The 17,975-nt window shown below is 42.5% G+C and overlaps 2 protein-coding genes across 2 annotated transcripts; both read left to right on the top strand.

Moving 5' to 3' along the window:
• Nucleotides 1-426: 426 nt before the first annotated feature.
• Nucleotides 427-1,365, top strand: LOC133749175 (olfactory receptor 7C2-like). Its single transcript, XM_062178371.1, has one exon. It carries the CDS (start codon nucleotides 427-429, stop codon nucleotides 1,363-1,365), a length of 939 nt encoding a protein of 312 aa, XP_062034355.1.
• Nucleotides 1,366-10,897: 9,532 nt separating this feature from the next.
• LOC133750039 (olfactory receptor 7E178-like) lies at nucleotides 10,898-13,642 on the top strand. Its single transcript, XM_062179427.1, has 3 exons — nucleotides 10,898-10,919; nucleotides 12,313-12,359; nucleotides 12,653-13,642. Exons 1-3 carry the CDS (start codon nucleotides 10,898-10,900, stop codon nucleotides 13,640-13,642), a joined length of 1,059 nt encoding a protein of 352 aa, XP_062035411.1.
• Nucleotides 13,643-17,975: the final 4,333 nt, after the last annotated feature.

The raw sequence follows: 17,975 nt of genomic DNA, 5'->3' as shown, positions 1-17,975 counted from the left end.
CCAAGTGCTTGAGCCCCTGAACCCATGTGGGAGACCTGGAAGAAGCTCCTGTCTCCTGGCTTTTAATCGGCACAGCTCTGGCAGCTGTGGCCATCTGGGGAGTGGACCAGTGGATGGAAGACCTCTCTCTCTGCCTCTGCCTCTCTGTAACTCTGCCTTTCAAATAAAACAACACACACACACACACACAAAACCAAAGGGAATAGATGAGTGTCCCAGAAGCTAATGGACAGAGATTGGTCAGCATTACAAAATGTTGCCTACAACAAGTGACAGACTATAGAATTCCTAAGTTTTAAAACAGTAAGACTGTTTTTCTCAATTCTTCACCTCAAGAATTGAAAATTCAGAGAGAATTGAGAGGCTGCTCATTGTCTGTTTCACATGCCTTCTCTTCCTGGATTGTTTACCTGATGTGTCAACAACATGGAACCAGGAAATCGAACAAGTATTTTAGGATTTTTACTCCTGGGCTTTTCTCAAGACTCAAAGCACCAACCTCTGCTATTTGGTTTGTTCCTGCTCATGCTTCTGGTCACGGTGCTTGGAAACCTGCTCATCATCCTGGCCATCGGCTCCCATGCCCGCCTCCACACGCCCATGTACTTCTTCCTCTCCAACCTGTCCTTGGCTGACATCTGTTTCATCTCTACAACCATCCCAAAGATGCTGCAGAACATCAAGACTCAGAGCTATTCCATCACCTTCGCAGGCTGCATCACTCAAATGTACTTCTTCATGGTTTTTGGTGGCATGGACACACTTCTCCTCACCTGGATGGCTTACGATCGGTTTGTGGCCATCTGCCACCCCTTGCACTACCCAGTCATCATGAATCCCCGTCTCTGTGGCCTGCTGGTTCTCGTGTCCTGGTGCATCAGTCTGTCGTATGCCCTGATCCAGAGCCTGTTGATGCTGAGGCTGTCCTTCTGCACCAGGTGGGTAGTTGCACACTTGTACTGTGAGCTTGCTCAGGTCCTTGTGCTTGCCTGCTCTGACACGTCCATCAATTACACCCTGCTCTACCTGGTGACTGCTCTTCTTGGCTTCGTTCCCCTCTCAGGGATCCTTTTCTCCTATATGCGAATTGTCTCCTCCATTCTGAAAATTCCGTCGACTGGCGGAAGATACAAAGCGTTCTCCACCTGTGGGTCTCATCTAACTGTGGTGTCTCTGTTCTACGGGACAGGCCTTGGGGTGTATCTCAGTTCTGACGTCTCGTCCTCTTCCTGGAAGGGCATGGTGGCCTCGGTGATGTACACTGTGGTCACTCCCATGTTGAACCCCTTCATCTACAGCCTGAGGAACACAGACATTAAGAGAGCGTTACGAAGTCTTCTCGGGTTCACACTCCACGTTCAGTGATGGGAATGTCATTCTTGGATTTGGGAGCTGCCGGAAGTCACAGCAGTGGGACAAAAATATGCCGCCTCTGAACTGTACAGAGTTTTGATGCTTACCCACTCTATTTCTCTGTCTTCAGTCAAAACTCCCCTGTGAGTACTTGGTGTGAAGCTTATGGTGATTCCTGTTACCCTCAGTCTACTCCCTTCTCCCCTTCCCTTTACATTTTTACATTACTACACCTTGGTTGGAGTTTGCACTCCTGCAGGTCAATACAATCATTCAAGTGAGATTCAGAAACTACTGCTTATAAGTTAATTCACTTTACCATTAACCAGAGCTGCTTCTTACCAAATTCATTCACTCGACAATATTTACTGGAATCTATAGTGTACCAGATCTTCTAGGTACCTGGGATACAGCAGTGAAAAAATTTGGGCAATTGGATACTGGGTACCAAAATATAGTGAGACAGAAGTAAGAAATTCTAGTGCTCTACATTACAGCGGGGTGACTATCATTCACAACAATATTTTATGAAGGGATAGGTTCCAAAACTAAAAAACAAGAATGGTAAAAGGAAGGACGGTAGGAAGGAGGGGGAGAGAGAGAGAGGGAGGAGGGGAATTTCATTATGTTCTTAGACTTACATCCACATATCATATTGAATGTTATAATTAAAATTAGAATGAACATAATAAAAGACCTTTGAAATCTTACTATGACCCACTTCACCTCCCTCCACTTTCTCACCTTCCAATATACCCATGAGCGTAGGCTCATAAGATGACATATTCCGCTTAGATGATACCTCATGGTTCTGTTTATTCAACAAGAAATTATCATCTGCTTTAGGATAGAGGCCCTCGGGTGATGTGACCACAGGAGAGCTTTAGGCTAAGGAGAAAATGCTTAGGTTTCTGAAGGTCCTTCCCGAGAATTAGGAAACTTCAGGGTTACAGATTCTGGCCTCAATGAAGGGGAATTTCCACAGCGCCTCCAGGCAGCAAGGGAGAACTCTGGTTATAGCTAGAGATTTCTCTCTTCTTCTTGATTAGGCCTCTCTGCAAGGTCACCAGGTTATAAGCTTGGAGCTCTTAGCCTTGGCCAAGCCAGTGATGGCTCTGAGGGCCTCCCAGTCACTTCGGAGTCCTCGTCTGGACCCAGATTCAGTTCCCAAGCTTTCTGTCTAGCATCCACAAATGTCATTCAACACAGTGATGCTGGGGCCAGTATTGTAGCACAGCAGGATAAACCACCACCTCAATGCTAGCATCTCCTGTGACTGCAGGTTCCTGTCCTTGCTGCCCACTTCTGCTCATGCTCTGTGCAAATGCACCTGAGAAGGCAGTGGGTGATGGCCCAAGTGCCTGGGTTCCTGCCATCCATGTGGAGACCTGGATGGAATTCCAGGCTCCTGGCTTTGGCCTGGCCCAGCTCTAGCAGTTGTGGCCTTTCAGGGAGTGAACCAGAGGATGGATATTCCTGTCTGTGTCTCTGCCTCTCTGTAACTCTGCCTTTCAAATAAATAAAATAAATTTTTTTCAGAAAAATGAAAAATAGAAAATACCTCCTAAATGCTAGTTATTCTTTAATGATTCAGATAGCACCATGCACTAATGCCATCTATGGGATCAGTGATAATGTATGATTTTGTGTATTTGGTCCAAGTATACTTATTAAAATTTAAAGTACGCCAGGCCATGGTTAGGATCAACATTGGACAAGAATTTTAAAAGGTAGCCCACATTTTTGAGTATGCATCTAGTTTCATAAAAGCACAAAATCAGAAAAAAGGTGAAAATTTATGAAGATGAATGGAGCATAAAAAAACTCTCATTATGAACATTGCATTTAATATATTTTTATTTTATTTTATTTTTTGAGCTTCCATCCCAACTTCTATTGGGATTTTTTTTATTTAGTAAACATAAATTTCCAAAGTACAATTTATGGATTACAGTGGTGTTGGGGCTAGTGGCCCTGGCCTGACATGAGATGCAGTAGGCTGAGGCTGTCCCTTATCTAATCCTGTTTCCTGTGCTTATTGTTCTGAAGGCACAAGACTTTTCATCCCACATTCCTGCAGGCAGGATGTGACTTCTGATGAAGGTTTATGATGTTCTTTGCTCTATCAGCAGAGCTTGTACCCTGATCTTTGCTACCTTGTAAACTTGCTTTGTTCCTGTGCTATGCATGATTGCACACAATGAATGTTATCTGTATGGGGCCTGGGGTATATATCCTTGTCTTTCTGTGTGCTCGGGGCTGGAGGTTGAAGAGTTTCCCCAGGGAGATGGCCTCCAGTCCCTCATCGCCGGGCCCCCTACTTTGGCCTGAAACGCGATGAGGCAATAAATGTGATAAATTGACTGAGTGCTGCATCTCCGTGTGGTTTGTCGGGTGGCCTCCGACACAGTGGCTTCCCCCCCCCATAATTTCCCTCCACTCGTATCCCTCCCATCTCCCGCCCCCTCTCCCATTCCATTCACATCAAGATTCATTTTCAATTATCTTTATATACAGAAGATCGATTTAGTGTATATTAAGTAAAGATTTCATCAGTTTGCACCAACACAGAAACACAAAGTGTAAAATACTGTTTCAGTACTAGTTATAGCATCATTTCACATTGGACAACACATTAAGGACAGATCTCACATGATAAGTAAGTACACAGTGACTCCTGTTGTTGACTTAGCAAATTGACACTCTTGTTTATGGCGTCAGTAATCTCCCTAGGCTCTAGTCATGAGTTGTCAAGGCTATGGAAGCCTTTAGGGTTCGCTGACTTCGATCTTATTCCGACAGGGTCAAAGTGGAAGTTCTCTCCTCCCTTCAGAGATAGGTACCTCCTTCTTTGATGGCCCAGTGCTTTCCAATGGGATCTCACTCACAGAGATCTTTCATTTAGGTCTTCTTTTTTTTTTTTCCAGAGTATCTTGGCTTTCCATGCCTAAAATACTCTCATGGGCTCTTGAGCCAGATCTGAGTGCCTTAAGGGCTGATTCTGAGGCCAGAGTGCTATTTAGGACATCTGCCATTCTGAGTCTTCTGTGTATCCCACTTCCCATGATGGATCATTCTCTCCCTTTTTGATCCTATCGGTTAGTATTAGCAGACACTAGTCTTGTTTGTGTGATACCTTTGACTCTTAGACCTATCAGTGTGATCAATTGTGATCTGAAATTGATCACCTGGACTAGTGAGATGGCATTGGTACATGCAATCTTGATGGGATTGTATTGGAATCCCCTGGCACATTTCTAACTCCACCATTTTTAAATACTTATCTATTTGGAAAGCAGAATTATAGAGAGTCAGAAGCAGAGAGAGAGAGAGAGAGAGAGAGAGAGAGAGAGAGAGAGAGAGAGAGTTAGGTCTTTCATCTGCAGGTTAACTCCCCAGGCGGCTGCAATGGCTGGAGCTGCACTGATCTGCAGTCAGGAGCCAGGAACTTCTTCCGGGTCTCCCGCACGGGTGCAGGGGCCCAAGCATGGGCCATCTTCGACTATTTCCAAAGACACAGCGGAGAGCTGGATTAGGAGTGGAGCAGCGAGGACTCGAACCAGTGCCCATATGGATGCCGGCACTGCAAGTGTTGGCTTTACCCACTATGCCACAGTACTGGCCCCTGCATTTAATAAAGTCCAGATAATGCACCCCCAGCAATCAATAGAAATGATCAATATTTTATATTTGGGAATTTTTTGCATAGTATTTGAATAAAACAGGGCTGAAAGTTATTTTCCTCTGATTGGGATGAAAAGTGGAATGATGCTGTTTATATTTTGTCTTAAACATTTTACTGCAATCATGAACTTATCACACATATTCCTGTTCTAACATTCTTTAGTTGAGTGTCTCTAAAGTTAACTATATACAGGAAAGAAAATGAACAATGAAACAATGCTAAGAAGGTTGGGCTTATTGCGACTGAGAAATATTGCTGGAATGTATGGATCTCAAAAATAGGAACCTTACTTGAAAATTGCTCTAATCTAAAATATAGACACAGGGCTGGGTACTGGATGCTTATTTCCTTTTCTTTTTATTGTGGAACTTCCATTATGAATATATTGCTCTGCTGACAGCCTCCTATGAGTCCCTCTTGTGCTCTTACTTCTCTTCATTCATTTCCTTTGGTTCCTTTGATTTTGTAATTCCAGAGGCTCAGTCCTTATGCTGACTGATGTTTCCTCTCTCATAGAGTGCTCCTGAGCACTATACTGAATACTCCACATATCTACCATATTATTTATCACTAATTCTCCATTTGCTTTTAAAAAGAAGATTTATTTATTTGAAAGGCAGAATTACAGAGATAGAGAGAGAGAGAGAGAGAGAGAGGGAGAGAGAGAGAAGAGGAGAGGAGAGGAAGAGGGAGAGTAAGAGTGAGTGAGTGAGAGTGAGAGAAACCTTCCATCTGCTGGTTCACTCCCCAAATGGCCACATTGGCCAGTGTTGGTCCAGGCCTAAGCCAGGACCTAGGAACCTCATCTAGGTGTCCCATGTAGTGGCAGGATCCCAACTACCTGGGCCATCTTTTGTTTCTTTCCCAGGCACATTAGCAGGGAGCTGAATGGGGAATGGAAATGAAAATACAGTCAGGAGTGAAATGATGAGCAAAACTCCGAAGCCACTGGGAACATTTGTTGACCTTCTACACAGAATGATCGTACCTGATAGTGAATCATTGGAGAGATTCTGCTGGTAGAAAGGCAACGAGTCACTACTTGGATTACATGACCATGGATACACCATGGAGCACTATAATGGAATCTAAATATACACACAATACAGAGATGAATCTGCGCATCTGACAGTTCTCTGAGTGGGAAATTTGGTGGACAGTGTGATAGTTTTATGGATTTTATAATATTCTGAGAAGAGGAGGGATATATGTGCATTCTTGTGCTGCTTACAGATCAACATCAAGAGTACTGTTTATGCCTAAAGTGCTCAACTAACAAGAAGAAATATCAGCCTGTGCCTTCAGACTTTCAGATGCTGGTTCTGGGGACAGACATTCTGCACAGCAATAAAAATGTCACTGGGGATGCATGTGCTCCATATTTGAGTGCCTGGATTTGAGCTGTGTTAGTGTGCACCCTGATAGATGGCAGATGATGGTTCAGTAATTTGGTCCCTACCACCTACATGGGAGATCCTGGTTGAATTCCAGCTCCTGACTTCATCCTGATGCAGCATTGGCTCTGTGGGCATATGAGGAGTGAATCAATGATGCACTATCTGTCTTTGTATGTTTCTGTCATTCAAATAAAAAAAAAATGAAAAAAAAATGCTGGCACTAGTACAGTAAATTGTCCCTGTGTCTCCTCCTCTAGAGTCATTAAGATGGGGATCCCTATGACTGGTTGTCGAAGACAACCTCCACTCTTACTGCTCATGAGGCATCAAAGGATAATGGACCCTCACTCTCCTGTAATACTCCACAGCAAAGAAGTTCAGCCCAGTGGGTTCTGTGGGACACAGTGGATACAAGAGGGACTGTTGGTTGAATTATTTCCTCACATGCAGGACCAACACGGTAGTTGGGATAAGTAGATTTACCAGGCCCAAAGTGAGAAGTGTCAGCCCAAAGGCATGAATTTTATTATCTTGGTTCATGGGGGAATTCAAGAACCACCAGAAGAAATTCTGCTTTCCTTCCACCCTGGTACTCTACAGAGTCAGCACAAGTCCACAGCTATGTGCCCCACTACAAGGACAACTGAAGACATGTTTACAAGGGGGTCTTTTAAATTTCATGGAAAATGTATATTATCGATTATTTTTTCCACTTTTCTATAGCTTTTTGAAGTATCCTCTTTATTTGCTGCTCCTAAGTTGAAATATAATGTATATTAAATATGTAAAAAATAATAGTTTTGTAATACTTCATTGTAATTCCATAAGAACATAACTTCAAAAAAATACTCATTCACGTTAGTAAAAAGCTAAGGTACCAAGTGATGACACAGCAACCTAAGCGATGCTTAGCAAGTGAAATCAGAAGCAGACTTGAGAGACTAGTGCTGAGAAACAGGAAATCATATTCTTTGCATAGAAAATCTAATTTTCCCTAGATTTTATGATTAATCCAGAGCATTGACAGATATAAAAATTACACATTGTTTTGTGGAATTGAGAGACATAATTCTGAAATTTATGTAAAGATCTTGCAACTTGGAAGCAAAGGAAAACAGGTGAGCTTCTTTGTGTCAAGTCTCCCGGTACACTTACTTTTCCCTAATCAACTTCCATTAATATCAGCAAGTCCTCAGAGACTGGGATAACATGGACCCACTGGCTAATGAGGAGCTCTGTGCGTTGAACCCCTAGGGTCTTCCAAGTTTCTTCCAGCACCTTTCCCCAAGGTCTTCCAGCACCTTTAGACCTTGATTTTGCCAGTGGAATTCTAGTAGCTCCATACAATGATCCATACCATTGTGAGCACCTGTATGCAGAGGACATGGCCTGAGTCTGTCTCTTTTCCAGTCCTTAGTGAAGAATGTGAGGCTCGATTGTACTGCAGGCAGAAGAGGAGCAGAGGAGCCATCAGCACTTATCATGCTTCAGCCGAGACGCAGCATAGCTCAGTAAGTGCTGAGGGAGAAGTAACAGGATCTGGGCATGTCAGGAACATTGCTTTCTCATCACCAGGATGAAAATGACTGCTGTGATAGACAGATGGGAAGGAATCAGGCAAAATTTCAGCTCAGAAATTTGTGAGGTTTGTGTTCTTGGTTCTCAGAGGGGTTCAAGGCTCTCATTCAGAGTTTTTCTTGAAATGAGTTATTCTTCCCACTGGGATCTCTTTCATGTTGGTAGCACATGAGTCTGTATAAACTATCCCTGAACACCCAAACAAGATCATGAAGGTGATTGGAAGTGCACCAGTAACCAAAGCATCTTGAAATTTTATTGAAAACTTTATAACTGCCAGTGTCTGAACTCTACATCCTGAGTCACTTGTTTCATGTCATTACATAATCTCCCAAGTTATGCTGCACACACTTTTATTCTATAGAAGAGGAGAGGAACTCAGCACTTTTGTTTGACTTGAATCAAGGGTTGTCAGGGAAGAAGGAGGAACCAATGCTGAATCAGGTGGGCTGATTTCAGATAAGGAATGTAACCCATATTCCCCTCTGATGACTCAAGCAGTCTTTTCACTTTTCTGTCCCTTCAAAGAAGAGACCGCTTGTTAATTTTACTCTTTCTTTGGGGTTTCTTTGTAGACTGTTGGAGGCAGCAGCCTGAGATGTAACTGAATTCAAAGGCAAAGATCACAGGCGGAGCAGGCACAGGGTCATTCAGGGAAGATTTCTCTCGAGTGATTTCACTTCGCTTTCAACTTCCTCTACTCTTACAATCATCCTACTTAATCTCAAAAAGAGACATTAAGATGAGGTGTGAGGTTTTATTTCTACTGTAGAAACTGAAAGAGATTAACAATGCATCTCAGAGGTACCTAATGTTTTAACCTCTGGAACTCTGCTTAACACATTCTGATGACTGGGAGACAGTGGAGACCTTTAGTCATCAGATCCAGAGACCATGCAGTTTTGAATACTGTCCAATCTGCTGATTATTCCTGTGTTGTAGAGGATGTTTTCAGGATCTCTGACATGGGGCATTGTCATCTGAGTTGATACTTCATTGAGCAATGAATTAACTTATAACGGAAGCTTCCTATGTGATCTATATGCAATAGATGAATCAAAAGGGAGAAAAATTTTATATATTGTTCTTACTATTTTAAGGTTGATAATCATATCACTCACCTGCTTGATATTGTGCCTTCTTATTTCTGCATCAGGATTTTTTGCTCTTGTCCTTGCTTGAGAACTTCAAAACATTCATGGAGAAATGGAATAAAATATTTGAATTCATTTTGGCCCAAACCTGTTTTTTAAATCCATGCACAAGTTTTTCATAATACACATTTTCCAAATATTACCAAAAATTTTTATATCCAAAACTATTTGTGCATTAAAATGAACTCAAAATTTAATTTTCATTCTGACAAAACATTTTACAGTGTAAGTATATCCTCACAAATGTATATATGAGTTTTGCATTTTGGGAAGAATGGCAATCTTTCATTTTTGATTCCTCAGATCCCATTTGTTGCTTGGTCCAGAGGAGGCATAAAGAAATCTCTGCAACACATATAGGAAAGCCTTGCCTGGCTCATAATAATTGGGTGTAATTGTGTGGCTTCAATACACTTGGTGTTTTCTTGTCATTACCTTCACCCCTTTCAGGAATGTAAAATAGAAATAGAACCTCAGGATACTATGTGTTTTTGTCTCTGTGAAGGACACATGCAATTTCAGTTAATAGAATCTATAGCATAACCATTGTTTATGAATATTGAAAAATTAAGGTGGAGATGGTCTGAGTTACAATAAAAGGAAAACGCAGAGGAGAAGGGAGGAGGGAGACATTTTTGCCCAAGGAGAGACGCCTGTTAGAGTTGTCATCATTGCAGCCTCAGCTGACCTTTGAGGATGGCATCCATCAACAAAGCTGCTATTTCTGTAAAGACAGAATCTGTATTTAGAAGAAGCACAACAGTGATGTGTTTTAGTTCTAAATTCCCCTCGGTGCTAACCTGTCACAGATATGGGTGTATTCTTCCTATGTCTAGTGGACAACACAATTACAAAGAGGTGGAGAGATTTATACACATTATTGAGTGTTGTAGGTGACTGACACAGGACTAAAACGCTGATTTTTCCACTCACTTCCCAGGGCCATGTATTCTCCATTTGAATCAAGTGAAATTATTATTCCCCTCACAAGATGAAATTTCTTAGTGAGTTTTCATGGAAGGATTACTACCAAACATACACAGGGAAATATTTGATGGTCTTTTTTTTTTTTTTGGACAGGCAGAGTGGATAGTGAGAGAGAGAGACAGAGAGAAAGGTCTTCCTTTTTGCCATTGGTTCACCCTCCAATAGCCGCTGTGGCTGGCGCATCTCGCTGATCCGAAACCAGGAGCCAGGTGCTTCTCCTGGTCTCCCATGCAGGTGCAGGGCCCAAGGACTTGGGCCATCCTCCACTGTCTTCCCGGGCCATAGCAGAGAGCTGGCCTGGAAGAGGGGCAACCGGGATAGAATCCGGCACCCCGACTGGGACTAGAACCCGGTGTGCCGGCTCTGCAAGGCGGAGGATTAGCCTGTTAAGCCACGGCGCCAGCCTGATGGTCTATCTTAAGGGGGAATAGTTAATAATGATTGATATTGTATTGGAACAGCAGATGCAGCTGATTATTACTAAGATTGAAATATCATCAAGTTTTGCAACTCAAACAATTTCACACACACATCTTTTAGAAATATTCCTATGTGTGGTATGGAGAGAAGCACAGAAATTTTGGAAACATGGTCATAATAACAGGTAGACAGAGTAAATGTTGACTTCTCAAGTGAGGATCAAAGTGTTTGAAGGAGACCAATGTACTTCACAGAGAAAATAAAACGGAACATCAATTCACACTAGTATATTTCAGGAGCAGTAGGTATAGCACACTACTCCAATGAGCCCCAAACACTTCACAGGTAAGTTTTAAAGAAAACTATTTAAGGATCCCTAAATCAGTACTGGCACAAGGAGCTTGTATTTTGCTGCAGTGAATGAAGCCTCAGGTGGGGAAGCTTGCATCCTGTGTCACAGGACCTGGTTCAGGTCTCGACCACTCCAATTCTGATCCAATTCCTGCTCATGTGCACCCTGGAGGCAGCCCGGATTCAAATAAAATGAAAAGTGAATAAGAATGTAGTAAAATACTTACAGAAGCTTCTTTCCCACAGACTTATAACGTGAACAATTATTGTTCCACATTTACAGATGAGGAAACTGCTCAAGTGCATTTACATTCTTTTCTGGAATTCTTTTACAATTCTTTTCTTGATTCATCACAGTATGAACTATTAATAAAGTGGAGTCGCCTTTAGGCAGCCAGAATAGAAAACTGCAACCAATGAATCAAGAAGGTATAACATGAAAATATTTGAATTATGTACAGGAAGTTTGGGACTCCAATGGTCTTGGCCTTCCCTGATACCAAATATCTCAACTGTAAAAAAGGGGATTTATGATCATAAAAGTATAAAGCAGTCTTACCAGGTCTCTATAGAAAAGAGAGGAAAAATGGAAACAATATTTAAAGAAGATACAGCTCTTCCATAGCAGATTATACAGGGTAGATGAAAGCATGAGAGCAAAGGGGATAGATAAAAACATGAATAAAATTTTAAAAATTCAGGTATTTCTAAATAGTTCATTATGTCTAAATATTGGACAGGTAAGAGTACACTAATATAACATTTGTGGTCAGTGGTTTCATACGGTCATGTGCATTTAATTAAAGCATACTTATGAACGTCTGCCATCCACTAATGATGAGGATGGATGTACTTGATGACTTTAAAGAGACAAACAGGCATGATTAAGATGTCCTCCTCCCACCTGGGGTACCTGGGTTTGATTCCTGGCTCTGGGCTGTGACTCGGCTTCCTGCCAGTGCAGACTGTGAGAGGAAGAGGTGACAGCACAAGCAGCTGGGCCCCTGCTACCCATGTGGGAGACCTGGATTGAGTTTCAGCTCCCAGCCTCTGCATTGGTCTGCCACACACAGCACAGGCATCTGGGGGAGTCTCCCTGTGTGTCAGCCTCTCAGAGAAAAAGAGATAACAGAGAGAAACCAGAAAACCTAAGAATGATGAAACCCTACACACAACAATAGTTTCCAATCATGAAAAAGCAAGTGCAATTTAGGGTCTAGATAATACAGTCCTAACTTTATAGAGTATTTATAAATATTTTCAGTCAAATGGGCTTCTATCATGGCCTGAGAACAAAATAAGATATATTTGATTGCTCTTCATTTCCTTGAATTAGAATGATGTTGTCCTATATGGGGAAAACGAACTTCCTGTTCTTTTCTGTTAGAAGATTTGGTTGCATTTGGTTGTGATCACAGACAGTTCTCAGTTCAGGTGAGTGTCTCTAAAGCAGGTGTGCATAGATGGAGAAGAGGAACACAGAAACCAATCAGAGGGAGCTCCAGGAAGACTGAGTCTGTCACTGTGGAGGAAGATGGCAGACGTTGTATGGTCTCCAAGTGTGAAACAGAGGTGGTGGTCTTGAAAAACATGTAAAACACACCTCAAAAGATTAAGAACTTCAAAATTGTATTGTCCCCCCAAATTTTTAATTCAATTTATTCTAAGAACCTTAGAGTTACTCATGTGCTATACCCATAATGGGTTGAATTGAAAATATATGCAAGGGCCATGAGCCATTTTTTCCTATACTAATGCTATTTTCTTTTCAAAGATTCCCAGGTTATACTGAAACACAAAATATCACATGTGTCGCAGAATTCCATCTCATGGGCTTCTCAGAGATGACAGAACTGCAGCCCTTCCTCTTTGGGCTGTTCCTGTCCATGTACCTGGTCACAGTGCTCGGGAACCTACTCATCATCCTGGCTGTCGCCTCAGACTCCCACCTGCACACCCCCATGTACTTCTTCCTCTGCAACCTGTCCTTGGCTGACGTGGGTTTCACCTCCACCACGGTTCCCAAGATGATTGTGGACATCCACACTCACAGCACAGCCATCTCCTATGTGGGCTGCCTGACACAGATGTCTCTCTCTATTATCTGTGGATGCATGGATGCTTTGCTTCTGACCGTGATGGCCTATGACCGGTTTGTTGCCATTTGTCACCCCCTGCATTACCAGGCCATCATGAATCCTGGCCGCTGTGGCTTCTTAGTTTTGGTGTCCTTTGGGGGCAGCCTTTTGTATTCCCTGCTGCAGAACTTGATGGTCTTAAGGAATTCCTGCTTCAAGAAAGTGGAAATTTCTAATTTCTTCTGTGAGCCTACTCAGCTTCTCAGTCTCACTTCCTCTGACTCCTTCACCAATGATGTATTCACATATCTTGTGGGCATCATCTATGGTTTTCTCCCTATCACAGGGATCCTCCTCTCTTACTATAAAGTTGTGTCCTCCATTCTGAGAATCCCCTCAGCAGATGGGAAGTACAAAGCCTTCTCTACCTGTGGCTCTCACGTGTCAGTCGTTTGCTTGTTTTATGGAACAGGTCTTGGGGTCTATCTCAGTTCAACTTTCTCACTTTCTCCGGGGCAGGGTGCCTGGGCTTCAGTGGTGTACACTCTGGTCACCCCCATGCTCAACCCCTTTATCTACAGCCTGAGGAACAGGGACTTGAAGAGAGCCATACAGAAGCTCCTCAGCAACACAGCCTAATTTCTGTCCTTCTGCCATGCGTTTGGACTGCAGGTTGAAAAAGGAAGCAAAACTAAGCATCTAGAAGTACAAATCTCACCTCTAACTACATGATGTATGAGGCTCTCGTCTCTCTAAATTTTGTGTCTGCATATTGCTTCTTTTGCCATTTTTAATGGAGAGTATTACAGAGTTTTTATACATCTTAACCATTGCATGTCTGAACCCTACTTTAGCTCTGCAGAACTCTCTGTGGTTTATTATTGATGATCCAGGAATCCTGGACAAATGAACAACCCTTTCTGGATTTTTCAAGTTTACGTCTTTTCCATAATTCTTCTGTATGTTTCATCACATTTTGAACCTATCTAACTTATTTGTGCTGGTTTTCAGTGTGGACCCCTATCACTGCTCCATTTTTAGTGAACCACCAGGGTTGTTCACCTAATCTAAGGCCTGGGTCCTGCCACCAGAGATTCTGATTTTTTCAACTTCTGTGAAGACTGAAGTGAAATTTATTTGGAAGGCAGAGTTACACACACATACACGACTGTGGGGTAGAGAGAGAGAGGGAGATCTTTCATCCACTTGCTCACTCCCCAAATGTCTGCAATGGCCAGGGTTGGGCCAGGCCTAAGCCAGGGTCAGGAGCTTCTTCTAGGTCACCCCCATGAGTGGCAGGGGCCTACGCACCTGGGGCATCCTCCGTTTCTTTCCCAGGTGCATTAGCAGGGAGCTGGAACAGAAGTGGAGCAGCCAGGACTTGAACTGGCACCCCTATGCCACAGCTCCAGCCCCTGGCATGAGAATTTTTAAGGTACCCTAGAGATAATCTGAAAAGTCTGTAGTGTTTTAGGAGCTTCATTGTATGTGATAAGTCACTTCTCCTTTGCTGCTTTCAGGATTCTCTTTTTTTTTCTGCAACATGGATATTTTGATTATCATTTGGCTTAGTGGTAGTCCTTTGGATTTATTTTAATGGAGTTAACTGAACTTTCATAATATGTATATGGACTTACTTCTTGAAATTTAGGAAGCTCCAAATAGGAGTCATTGTTTCTTAAAAATGGCTCTCTGCCCTACTCCATTTCCTTATTTTTATTGTGTAATTTCCATAAGGCATATGGAATATAAGGCATAGGGCATATCTCTTACGGTATCCCATACATCCCTCTAGTTTTATTTACTTTTATTCATTATTTTTCTTTTGTTCCTGTGACTAGATAATTTCAAATAAAAAAAATCTGAATCTTAACACAAAAATGTTGATTACTGGAGGTTGGGAGTCATGGAATAAGTGAAAGTGTTCGGGATGAAAAGATCGGGGAAAAGGCATCACTGTGGCACAGTGAGTAAAGCTGCTGCCTGCAACACTGGCATTCCACATGAGTGCCAGTTTCAGCGGTGTCTGCTCAACTTCCAGTCCAGCCCCCTACTAATGCACCTGGGAAAGCAGTGGAGGTGGGCCCATGTGCTTGGACCCTTCTGCCTGTATGGGAGATCTGAAAGAAGCTCCTCAATCCTGGCTTTGGCCTGGCCCAGTTCCAAGCATTGCAGCCATTTGGGAAGCCAACCAGTGAATGGAAGATATCTCTCTGTTTCTTCCTCTTTCAAATAAATAAATAAATAGTCTTTAAAATAATTGGGGAAGATGGGTGTGGTTCACTGTAACAATGATATTAACATGCGATGTAATAGGGGAAGTAGAATGAGGGATATATGGGGACTCTATGTATTACTACCTCACAATTTTTGTATATTTAAAACTATCCTGAAATAAAGTGTTAAAAATAAAGATATAACTGTTAGTAAATAAATTATTTGAAAAGTCCAAAAGTTCACTGATTCTTTGTTGTACTTGAACCTGCTGTTGAACACTCTATAGAATGTTCCAACTTAGTTATTGTATTCTTTATCTCCAAAATTTGTTTTTTTTATAGTTTGTCATCTTTATTTTCATTTATTCCTTTTTTTCTGGTTGCGGTTGATCTCTTTGTGTCATTTAGCTAGCTGACAATCTTTGAGATGATTTTGAATTTGTTTAAAAATCAAATATCTCCATATCTTTATTTTATTTAAAAGATTTTATTTATTTATTTGACAGGTAGTATTACACAGACAGTGAGAGAGAGAGAGACAGGTCTTCCTTCCATTGGTTCACTCCCCAAATGGCCTCAAGGGCTGGAGCTGCACCGATCCGAAGCCAGGAGCCAGGTGCATCTTCCTGGTCTCCCATGTGGGTGTAGGGGCCCAAGCACTTGGACCATCTTCTACTGAATCCCAGGCCACAGCCGAGAGCTGTATCAGAAGAGGGGCAACCGGGACCAGAACTGGCACCCATATGGGATGCCGGCACTGCAGGTGGAGGATTAACGTAGTACGCCTCAGTGCTGGCCCCTCTCCATATCTTTAAAGAGGGTTTAGTAACTTATTTCTGGTGAAGCAATTTGTTCCTTTGGATCATATTTCCCAGTTTCTATGCATTCCTTTTGTTCTCTGGTTAGATGTGATCATTGGGGAAAACATCTTCCCCAAGTTTTCTGGACTGGATTCCTACAGGGAAAGACCTTCACGGAGATTGTTGGGGACTCTCAAACCTTTGCTAGGAGGCATCTTCTCTGGGCTGTGTGTGAGTTTATACTTGTGCTCCAGGTCACATCATCATCTCTGCCTGGTGTGTTGCTTCTGGCACTGAAGTTGCTCTGGGAGGATAACTAGGTGTTTTCCATAGTTCTCAGTGGCTCCTAATCTGGTACCCATAGGCCACTGCCATTTCCATTAGAACTCCAAGTCAGGCAAGGTATAACGCATTTCCTCAGGTAGCCCCTGAGAGAACAACACATCTTCTCTTTCCCTTCCAAGACAGATGCTAGGAGTTGGGGGGTTTCTGCTTATCCTGAGATGGTGCTTCTGGGACTGGCAGGGTCTTGGCTGACAAACACAAAGAATGCTGCCATTCACTGTGAGGTAGTTCCTTTTGGCTTTGTGCTTATCTGGGCTTGTTGTAAAGCCTTAACCGGCTTGTGGAGCTCTTACAGATTTTGGTCCATGGATGTTGTTAAGTCAGGACTCTGTGGGTGAAATGAAGACCTGGGACTTCCTATTCATTTGTCTTACTGATATCACTGTGGCCAACATCATATTTTATTAAACACTAATGAATTGATGACACTTATTAAAAAAATCTAAAGAAAATACATTCTGGAGCAAAATGAGCACTTCAAGATGCATAAAAACCATACACTACTGGAATCACTTGTGAATTTTTCCACAAAATGGTTATAGCCCGTTGTGATGTTGGGAGATTCTGGTGGATAAAGAGAAACCAGGATCACCTCTTTGGACTAGTTGTCTGTGGATTCATCACAAAGCAGTATGGGTGGAAATTTTATCAATACAAACACAGAGACAGTTGTCCTGCAGATATCTGAGAGCATGATTTTTTGGGTGTTCTGCTGAAAGGCAGCTGGGTCATTGCATAACCTTGGTGCATACAGATGTTAGCACTTAAAGTGTTCAAGATCACATGAGCGTCAATATCAGCTTGTGCTTTTAGACTGACAGGATTCTGCTCCCAGGGGTGGGCGTATAGCACAGTGATGCCTGAATCCTGTACTGAGGGGCTAGGTTTGTGTTCCAGCTCTGCTTCTTAATCCACTTCTTGCAAATGCACTTGAAGGGAGGCAGCAGATGATGGCTCAAGTATTTGGGTTCCTTCTACTTATGTGGGAGACCAATACTGCCTTCTATGCATTGGGTTAGTCCTGGCCCTGCCCTAGCTGTTGGGGGCACCTGGGGAGTAGATCAGCAGACAGGTTTTATCATTCTGACTACCTTTGTCTCTGTCTGCCTTGCAAATAAATAAAAATGAATGAAAAATTTTAAAAGGACTGCTGGTCCCAGTCCAAGAAAAATCATAGATGTGTATTCATTACCAGACTCATCTGTTTTGGGAGGTTAAGGCCCGACTGTGTCCTGAACAGTCCTGAGGAGAGAGCCTCAGCCCTCACTACTCACTGGGCACGGAACGGAAATGCATTCTCACTTGCCCGTCATAGGCCACAGCAAGAGAACCTAGCCCAGTGAATTTTGTGGGACACAGAGGCTGCAGGAGGGATTGTCGGGATCATTCTTTCCTCATATGTGGGCCAGCAGGGTAGTTGGGACAGCTAGATGGATGAGCTTCAAATTTTATAATCCAGGTGACAAGAACCAGTGGAAATTCTGCTTTCCTTCTACCCTGGTTTCTTACAGAGTGATTCTGCACATTTACATAACTATTTATCCTACAACAGGAACAACAGAAGATATATATATATATATATATATATATATATATATATGGAATCTTTTA

The sequence above is a fragment of the Lepus europaeus genome, chromosome 20, assembly GCF_033115175.1.
Source record: "Lepus europaeus isolate LE1 chromosome 20, mLepTim1.pri, whole genome shotgun sequence".
NCBI classification, from domain to species: Eukaryota; Metazoa; Chordata; class Mammalia; order Lagomorpha; family Leporidae; genus Lepus; species Lepus europaeus.
This window is presented reverse-complemented; position numbering and strand designations above follow the sequence as displayed.

Excerpts from the sequence above, each read along its gene's own strand:
- LOC133750039 (XM_062179427.1), top strand. The coding sequence starts at position 10,898 with ATGAGCCCCAAACACTTCACAG. Across the intron at positions 10,920-12,312 it reads GAGCCCCAAACACTTCACAG|AAGATTTGGTTGCATTTGGT; the intron begins GTAAGTTTTAAA and ends CTTTTCTGTTAG. Across the intron at positions 12,360-12,652 it reads ACAGACAGTTCTCAGTTCAG|GGCCATGAGCCATTTTTTCC; the intron begins GTGAGTGTCTCT and ends AATATATGCAAG.
- LOC133749175 (XM_062178371.1), top strand. The coding sequence starts at position 427 with ATGGAACCAGGAAATCGAACAAGTATTTTAGGATTTTTACTCCTGGGC.